Source organism: Egretta garzetta, unplaced genomic scaffold (assembly GCF_000687185.1).
Source record: "Egretta garzetta isolate BGI_Z169 unplaced genomic scaffold, ASM68718v1 scaffold149, whole genome shotgun sequence".
Taxonomy (NCBI): Eukaryota; Metazoa; Chordata; class Aves; order Pelecaniformes; family Ardeidae; genus Egretta; species Egretta garzetta.
In genome coordinates, this window is record NW_009269998.1 from 2,176,545 (window position 1) to 2,186,730 (window position 10,186).

Here is a 10,186-nt window from a genome sequence, read left to right on the forward strand (position 1 = left end):
CAGTCATTACTCTATACATCATTAGCTAATTGTTACTTCCAAAGAAAAAAGGAAAAAGGAAAAGCTTCTATAGTTTGTTTAATTTATAAAACTCCCATCTTTATGCAGACCTCTCCCAGTTTAGGGATTAAAGTCAGAAAATATCTGAAATCTCAGTGGAAAAATAATTTTAAAACATATGACTGCATGCTGTACTGCATGCTGTACTGGATATAAGAAACATTCATGACTGTGGCACGGGTTACAAGAGTTGCATAGATTTTATCCATTAATTTCCAAAAAGCTAGCAGTATAACAGGAGGGTATACATGCCATTTTGTTAGGTACAAGCACATAAAAAGATTCTTAATGCTGTATATTACAGGCATGAGAAGTGCACAGTTAGCCAGAAGTATTAAAGAAACCAGTCTCCAAATCCCTTTCTATTCTCCCTGCAAAAAAAATCAAAAATCAAACTAATCATCTCCAAGCTTTCCCTAAAGAACAAGTGTCTGCATTAAAGTAGACTCTGCAGTGAGCAAGAGGCATTGACTTTTCGGGCCATTAGCCCAAGATACTTTCCAGTTGCTGGCCAATATTTGACACAGACAGGCTTACCTTACTTGCATTTTAATAAACTAATACTAGATTTACTTACAGAAACTGTACACGTTTTGGTGCATCCCCAGGAGCAATCCAATAAACTTTTATGTATTTCTTTTTTGCTTTACTTGTGTGACTGACAGCTGAATTCTGAAAACACACACATATCAAGAGTTACACAGTGGATATGCACTAAGGAAATTGCAGCTAACAGAGTCATCACAGGCTGCAGCTAAATCCTACCCAGACACTGCGCTGTTACACTGCACAGACCCAGCCCAACTAGCTTTTCCCCAGCCAGTCACAATCAACCCAGATGAAGTCTACCACTGAAACTTGTATGTACTAACAAACTTTAAGCCTAAAAGCAACAACTCTGGTCTTTCAATCCAGAAGACTCCAGTGATGAGACAGAGGTCTCTGCAGCATTTATGCAGAAATGGTGTGACAACACTCCACTTTTTGATCATGGGAGCATGAAGGGACAGCACAATGACTGTGCAGAGAGAACAGAACTAGTATTCCAGGGGACAAAAAACAAAAGTAGTCCCGGGGTCAGAGATCCATTTGCACAAGATAAACAGATCAGACACAGCATTGAACTAAGTCCTCAGAGCACAGAGGGCACAACCCAGGCACGCCCATGGCTTTACTGCACTGACAAATGCATTAATTGGACACCACTGGGGGGTAGGGGGTAGAAGTGGAGGGGAAAAAAAAACATCTAGGCAGATTGAGGACTGCATCCACAGCAGCTCAGCTGACACCATACGTGTTCATGAAGTTCAAACAGGTTGTTGAAACACCAGTCAGAATTCACATCTTTTGCACATGAAGCAGAATCAATTTATCTAAAACAGATATTGAAGACTGCGATCTAACTTGCTACTAAGAAGGCTCCATTAACAGTAACTGACAGAGCAACACTAAAGATAATACTCTATTATAGTGTTAGTTTACCACAATAACTGACCTAAACTTCCCTTGCTGCAAGACATTTTCTCCGTCCTTAACAAGCATGGAAAACTACAGGTAAATGTCCTCTTTAAAGCAAACAGAGCATGCCCTCCTTTTTAATATGAAGCACAATAACCAGGAATACACTACATTCATTGTGCACAAGTAAACATTATGTTACAAATGCTGCATCTTCCTTCTACAACCAGGATAGTTTAAATGGCTCATAAGAAGTCTGACAGAGCTGCAGTGAGACATGCCTCTGTACTGCAAGTTCAATCCATTTCCCGAGAGACTTACTGAGATCAAAGAAGATTACATAGCACAGCTCTGTCCTACTACAGACATGGTCTAGTACAAACACTGTACTGTGCCTGATGTCCCATGTTAAGACACTAGACTATACCTTGGTACGACCACATGTCAGAAGCTGAGAAATTCTCCGGTCAGCTAACACGAAAGAACCAACTGCAGGGCTATCCAGGTGTTCTGCATCCCGGGCCTGTATGAAAAATCCTTCAAAATCAGGTCCAGACAGATGAACTGAAGCAAGAAGAAAAAGAATTTGAAATATTCTCCGAAGGAAGAATGAAATATTTCATCAATGACCGTCAGAAGCTCATTTTACAAGTACTGAATGACTGCTAAATGGATCACCTGAACAAGATTCAACTGCTTAGGTAGATCTAGTATAGCTATCTGAGTAAAGACATGCTACAACACAAAGAAACAGTGAATTAAACTCTTCAGCTACAACTGACACAATACCTTCTATCTTGTCCCCCGGTTTAAATTCAGTCCCATTCGCTGTAATGGTGTGCTCAGGTGATGGCTGTGGAGAGCTACCATGACAGGGTATCATATTAGTGCAGGCTTCTCTTACTTTTCCACTTGGATAGCCATCCACAGATGCATAGAAGCAAATAAACATCCAAACAGCAAAAGCAAGGCCAGGCAGCTCCATCTATATAAAGTAAGAGTTACAGGCAATTAAATACAATAAACATTTACATTACAGGTCATTACATGTCTTTGCAAGAGTCAGTTGAATACTGAAATTTAAAAACACATTTAAAACAAAAGCATGCATGAGAAAATACTGTTCCCAGCTGCAGAAGCTAAAAGTAACATGCGCTTCTGATAACTGCCAGAGTTTGCAAGAATGGTCACAGATACCATGTTTCAGGCCATCAAGAGTACAGACAGCAGATGGACCTCTCCATCCGCTGGGTGGATTATTCCTCTCGGTGCATTTTGACATCACTTGACATTTCTTTTGCTTACGCCTCTGCTGTGCTCTCTCTCTCTCAAAAAAAAAATCCAAGTCCCTTAAACATCTGCACAGGACAGATGGATCTTTATACATCAGTGAAAGATGTTTTAAGGTCCACAGTACTGAGGACTACACAGCTAGCATCAAGCCCACTCTTATTAATCATAGCTTCAAATTGTGCATCATTACAGACTGCCTTTTGTTTCCACAACTCGTGTCTATTTCTTCAGATATGACAAATAATTCCCAGGTAACAAGTTCTCCTTTCTGCCGGGAACTAAAATTCCCAAACGTCAGAAATAGATATGATACATGCAAAAGAGTGGGAATTTGTATAAAGATTTAGACAAAGAAATATGTATGTTTGTTGCACACAAGCATGAGGCTTTTCCCTTGAACTCTTCCTTTTGGATATTGGACCTCCAGACAATTAGTCAAATGATATCATTGCTCATCACACTCTCATTAAGGGAACAGTATACATGAAAAACATGTAGGGTAGTAGGACCGAAGAGTTTAAAACAGTTACATGAACCCTTAATCCCAGCATTCATCGTATAATGTCTTGCTCTGCCACACACTGTTTTCAAAAAAAGCTGTGGTAATTGTTCTGTTACTCAGCAGCACACAGGGTTTGCAGTTGTATCATTGCTTACAGAACACTTCAGGCAACATGAAAAAGCATTTGCATGTCTAAAAGGCTGGGAGAATAGAGATAAACTTCCTTTCAATCCTTAGGCACAAGAAGTGGGTTATCAGCTCTAGTGGAACATATAACCAGGCAAGAAGGTCTGCCTCATGGAAGAGCCATGCCCGTTTTGCACCAAGTGATAAGAAGTATCAGGTTATGAAGTTCCCTGACAGCACGCACGGACATGAAGATAAGAAAGGCACAGAGCCATTTCAGACTGAACTCTGATACCTAAAAAGCAGTCAAATGAAAACAAGGCATGTCGATAGTCTTACACACTCTCTAAGAGTCATCAAATATTAACTTTTCCAACGTTCTCATATATTCAGTGCTAAAAATCCACAATATCCAGAGCAATGCTACATTTGTACTTCAACATAAGAGCTCCTAGGCAACTTTACACCACTAAACAGAAGAAAATCAGAGGGGAGAGGTGGTTGAACAACTGTTTCAGGAACTAGAAAAAAAAAACCCAAAACATCACAACACTCAATTCTGCCTCCCAAATGTTCAAGATAATGTTATGATAGTATCTTTAACTTCTAGTTAAATTAAGCCTTTCCTTCTTGTTCCAATACTTCTCCAAACTGTCACTAACCTACATCAACACGATTTTATTCATAAGGTAGGAAGCCTATAGGAAACCAAAACCTAAGGTTCAGTACAACGGTGGCATTAAAGCAGCTTTTATATGTACCAGTGAAATCTTCAAAACAAGTTGCTGCCAGAAGAGATAAGGCTGCATACCGCAGAGACAAGAAAAAGAGTAGGTTAGTATTCTAGCTTAAGTAGCAGAGGATGTGGTAGGGATTTAAAACGAAACAAGAAATATTCTTTGGCAGACTCAACTGACTCAGAAGCTGGCAGAAGAGAAAGAGGAAGAAGCAGAGATAAAAAGAATGAAAAAGGCCAAAATCTGAAAGAAGTACTGCACCAAAGAGCAATTTTTTAAACCATTGTTTCTTTTTTAAACAGGGTTAGCTGTAGAAGAGCAATCTTCTCTATGCACATTCAACAACAAGGGTTAGATCCTATCCAGAATAGTAATTTCCATATTAAAATTTAGCCTTCCTCAGACAACACTTATTCAGTTGCCTTGAGAAGTCCCTTTACTCCATCAAGCTGGAAATATGTTGTGGCCCTCTACGTGCTCCACTTAGGCAGTAAAAGAGGCAGAGGGAAGATGGGAAGCACTCTTCTAACACCAGTCATTCTGTGGTTAAAGATTCTTTTTTTATTTTTAGGAAAATATCTCCTAAAGTGTTCTTGTAGACAAAACAGTACAATACATCAACATTCTAGAGAAGTCAAGCTTTAAGAAATTATTCCTTAATTTCAGATTAATGAACTCTGGATTTTAACTCATATACCATAGTAACCCCCCCTCTTATAACACAGTAGAACTTCATATTTTAAATTGTAGTTTGGAATAGCCAAAAATACAAGTTTACAATCACTCACCTGCTGCCCCTAATTCAGCAAGGATCTCACTGTGAGTTCCCACCCCCTTTTGCAACACACACACCCCCTCAGCCAGGACCTGTTTGAAACAAGCCTCATACCAATCATAACGAGCAAGAAAGACAAGGACACAAAACCTGAAAATACAGGAAGGAAGAGGGGAAATCCAAGAGATGCCCAGAACTTCCTCGTATAAGCTGGTTAAAATGTCTCCATTCGCTCTAAAAGCTAAAGCACAGAATAGTCCTCGTGAATGTGACAGTCTGGCCAACAGAAGGAAAAAGTGAGTTAGTCTGGAAAGTTGAGCACATATCATCGGCAGTTCAAAAAGGAACAATATCAAAAAAACCACTGAAGGAAGACACCTAATTAAACTAACGAATCAGCAATAAGCAATTCTGAGATGGGACGAGAAAAAATTGTCTTTATACAAAGACTGAAGATCGATAAGCAATTCTATCCATCCTCAGCCAAGTATCTGCACAACAGATCAATCTGTTTTGCTAAACTAAAAAACCCAAACAAAAAATCAGCCACTTGCAACAAGTCACTCCTATATAAACCAGTCACCTCTTCTTCTGTAAGATTATGTGGTTCCCTCTGTTCTCAGAGTTCTACAGCCACGATAGCGTTATCTCCCTCCGAGTCATGTTGTCAGAAAGGACTGCGTTTTTAGACATTTAGCATGTCATATAGACCACAGCGCAGAACAGTTATTTAGAATTAGAGGAGTAACTAGCTTTAAAATTTTAACCAATCACACACAGAGGTAGCCAGGTTTGTAATACGCGAACATACAATAAACTGTAGAATAAGCAACTTTTTTTTTCTCATATTCCCCTTTACAGGAAAAACAGAGGAAGACAACTAAATCTCACAACTACATACGTAAGTACAGCCCTGGGAAAAAAAGCGTTAGTGTTAATAGCATGGAAATTATTTGTTACAGAGAGGTTAGGTTCAGGAAAAGCTGAAGTATGATCTGTGAATCATGCTCAACCTCACCCTCAAAAGAATAAATGCCTTTTAAAGAATAAAGTAAAAATAAAAACAGTTCTCCACCTGTATCAAGAAGGACCTGAGAGACTAATCAAAGCTATCGCATCTTACAGAGCTACTACTCAATTATTATAGTCCTCTCAAACACGGCTGAATTAGAAACACACAGCTAATTTGCATTCTAATGAAGATGAATCAGCAGATCTCTGCAAGACCGTCTTTTCTAGATAAGAACAACATAACAAACTGCGTCACAACTTTAAATCACCAAGTATTGCCACTAAGGCTAGATTTAAAATGAGAGTCTACATGAACTCAGGTTTTGAGATGTGTAAGCTGTAGAACAGGCTGCTATTACCTGTGGCATTTGAAAATGCTCTCAGTTCCCACCATAACTTACTAAAAATTGTAGATTTGTTCTTCTTGACAGGTTCTGCTTGCAAGTTGTATTAAGAAGCTTTGGCCATAGTGGCTTGTTTACAATTCTTTGAAATACAACAATTCATTGATGACAGCCTACGAATTAGCAGACAATCAAGTTCCCTGTACTAAAGAGGAATATGAATAATTACTTCAGGACTGAAGCATAATGATGTTTAAAAAACATAAAAGCTAATTCCTGTAGCATTTTTCCACTGGCAATTCTCCAGTGTTTTTGTTAACTTGCTATCATTTGAACAGCCTGGAAGAACAACGGGGAGTTTAAGGATTTCTGTACTATCCAGCAACTTGTTTTCCAAGATAAATGCGTTAGACCAAAATGCTCGTGTTAACCAAGGGCCTGAGAGTACATCTTAATCTCCTCCCCCCCTCCTGCCTGCATGCCAGCCGCACACCCTGTGGTAGCATGCATCACTAAAGGCCCCAGTCAAGCTTACAAGGACGTACTACAGCGCGCCATAGTCAGAACACAATCACATAGCACTGATTTTACTTAGTCTTGTACTATACACAGACTTTTCAATACTATATACAACCAAAGAAAGCACAAGATCCAGGAGTCCGCTCTCTACAGATACTAGCACATACCACACCATTACGGTATAAGACAGTCAGTCACACCGTTGTGTTTCATACCTTTATTTAGGATGGAAAAAATACTTCAAAATACTCATTAGTTTGAAGCATGACTGCAAATTTGTTATTCCCTCCCTCATGCTCCCTACTTAAATCTTCAGTATAATGCATAACTCACACCCCCTGGCAGGAAAGAAAGCTTCAGAACAAGTTTGTTCAAAGAAACATCATTATCACCTGTAATTCTAGTGGTGTTTCAAATACCATGTCACTCTTGGGGCGGAGGAAGGGAGAGAACTGTGTACCCGAAGCCATGTGTAATACATCTCTCTAATTAACAGAAAGCCAAAAAATATGGAGTGACAGTCATTTTCTCATCACCCTTGCCTAACTTGGGCAAAATACTTTAGAAAGAAGTTAAGCTTTTCCAAGGAAGTGAAGTAATTGGAATGTCAATTAATATTTATTTCATATGGAACTTGATAACAACCATAAAATTCAATTTCATACAGAGGCTATTCAATACTAACAGTGGACTTCTAAAGGAATCTGAAGTTTCAGCCAAGCATTTCTTGAGCCATACTACCAGGTTATTTTATATGTTTGCTGGGCAGGTCAGAACTCAAGTCAGAAAGCAAGCTTTTTGTTAGAACACCCTTTTTTGGGTGCTTACATTGCATATAGCCCACCAGAAATTTGGATGAAAGTCACATAGAAAAATCAGAACAGGGGTCCCAAAGGTCCTCCATGCGTGGCCAGTTATTCCAAAAGTACAGATACAGAACAGTTATTTTCAGTAAGAGGCAGCCAGAAAAAGTTCACTAAAAACGTACAACAGATATTCCTGAAAATGCGAACTAGAAACAACCGTTTCAGTAGGTATGAACGGAGATGAAGTAGCTAGCATTCTTCATACTTATGATGGACCCTGACAAGACAAGAACACCACCGTGATAATGCAAACAATCCATGGTTAAAGGCCAAGGTAATTATCTGTGGTTTAACCTCAAGAGATTCTGCTTTGCAAGGCAGATTGCAGGAAGAAATAAGTGTTTGCTCATAATAATAGCTACCAACTTCTGTAAAGTTTCAATGCAATACAACTACACTTGTCTGAACATTTAGAATTTATCATTCCATTCATTCCTCAGGAAGGAGAAGGAAATAAATGGGGGGGGGAAGAAGTGTGCTATAATTTTAGGAACAGAATCTTTAAGAGCCTGAACCAACCATACCAAAATTCACTGGGAATCTTTTAATGATATTTAGTATACATAGGAATTTATTCTCCTGATCACATCTCAAGATCTTACAGCAACTGGATGTGAATAAATGGAGAGCAGTGAGTTACTCCCTCCTGTGTTGAAAAAACTCCTACAGTCCCTGCGAGCATCAACAGCTAAGCAAGCCCTGGTAGCCTAATTCCTCACAAACTCAGGATCTCTTCAAAGACTTTTTTTTTTTTTCAGCTGTTTAACAGAACTTCAGTAGATGCAGAGCACGAAATCTAAAACCAGTTTCAGAGAAGAAGAGGAGATGAGAGGAGGGGCAAGGCAAACATGTTGCCAATTCAAAGGTACAAAACCTATCATAGCCAAAACTTTTCTCCTGAGCATCATCAGACAAGGAGGCAAGCAGAAAAGGAAAAAGCCATCTAAAGGAGAATAAGCTGTATTAACAGAAAGTGTCTGTGCCTGTCTCTTTAGAAACATACCCTTACAAAGGAAAAAAAGCCTTGATGTCCAAAGAGCCACCTTCCCTTGCAGTCCAGAAGAAGAGCTTGGGTTAACTTCTCCCACTCATTTAAGTGTGGTCATATCACAATAGCTGGACTGAGCAAGGGCAGAAGAGAAGTAGCATTCACGTTCACAATAACTCATTACTTTTAAAATACACATACATAGCCCCATGTCCATAAGACGACAAAACACACACCCCTCAGCCTCTTGGTCTTTCTACTCAGGAAACATTCAGAGAAAACTTTAAGGCTTGTGTGTTTCAAAGTGAATTTTCATAACAGTTTAAGCATAGGTGCTTACCTTACAGCCAGTCCTTCTGCTACAGTGACCAAGCCTGAGTAAAATTGCCATTAGCTTTCTACTTATAGTTAAGATAACTTATATTACATTGTAAAGTCTTCTATTTAACTTGCATCTAACAGCGTTAAACTTTATCATCCCCAGGATCAGAGGAAGCTTGCCTGAAAGAAACAGTACACGCACAAAAGGAAGCATTTGCAAGAGTGTTCTTTACTTCAGGCATCCATTTTATACTGCTTCCTAAACGAAGCCCAAAACACCCTACACTTCAGCTGAAGCGAGTGAAGCTGTGATGAAGCACTGACCCTGCAGCTTCCTTTGCTTTGCACTTCCACAGAGCTCAGAGAGTTTCATATCAAGTCATTATTTTAATTATATTCTGGTGCAGTTAATGGGAAAAAACAAACCAAGTAACCACAACTTTTGATATCTTCTTCCTCAAAGCACAAGTCCGTACAAACTTGCAGCATGATTTTAAAGCTCGTTATGCATTTATTCCCTACCAAAGAGACACTTTTTTTTTTTAAGAAGAGGGATAAGCAATCTTACAAAGGAACACAAGAGGCTTGTCTTTTTTTCCATATATCCCATCAAGAATGAACAAGAGGCAAGGATTTGCCCTGCTTAGTTCTTTACTTTGATTATTTAACTTTCTGTTAAATTCTGTTTAAACTCTGTAAAACTTCTGCTGGAAAGCTGCTCTGCATATAATCTTTAAGGCCCCAACCTTGCAAGCTTTTACCTATATGAAGAACCCAAAGTTGCAGGCTGACCTAAAGACAACACAGTTTGTTACCCCAATAAGCAAATCCAACTACAGGATCCACGCATTTACTGTAAGTTACTACACAGCCGTATCCTACACACGTTAATAAAGAGACAAAATTAAGAAAGCAATATTCACGTAGCATTAAGAAGCAAAAGAAAAAAAAAAAAAGATGCAAGAGGAACACAGTTGGCGTGGCTTCCAGGTGGAGTAAGCCACAGGTTACCTTTACGAGCTTGCTCCAAAGCGCTTCAGAAATGCTCGCACGGAGGGCGGCAGCTAGGAGGTGCTTTAAAAGCTTCACCGGGTTTTAATTTGCTCCGCAGCCGCTGCCTATGCTCTATTAGGCGTGCGTGGCTTTCAAAAAGCCCGCGGTAGCTGCGCCTCCGCGGCGGCCGCTC

At 39.4% G+C, this 10,186-nt stretch overlaps 1 protein-coding gene across 9 annotated transcripts in view; it reads right to left on the reverse strand.

Annotated features, from left to right (window-relative positions):
- FRRS1 (ferric chelate reductase 1) overlaps nt 1–10,186 on the reverse strand; it is a 29,810-nt gene that overhangs the window by 10,478 nt on the left and 9,146 nt on the right. For 2 of the 9 annotated variants that reach the window (XM_035902826.1, XM_035902827.1), the window contains exons 3-5: nt 2,308–2,503; nt 1,946–2,082; nt 638–732 (exon numbers count right to left, since the gene is read on the reverse strand). In XM_035902826.1, coding sequence (XP_035758719.1) covers nt 638–732; nt 1,946–2,082; nt 2,308–2,503 — 428 coding nt within the window. Of the gene's footprint in view, nt 1–637; nt 733–1,945; nt 2,083–2,307; nt 2,504–2,715; nt 2,739–4,964; nt 5,057–5,101; nt 5,352–5,534; nt 5,633–6,026; nt 6,125–9,019; nt 9,181–10,011; nt 10,181–10,186 lie in introns of those variants that run through there. The other 7 variants (XM_035902825.1, XM_035902830.1, XM_035902831.1 and 4 more) reach the window with 7 other exon arrangements.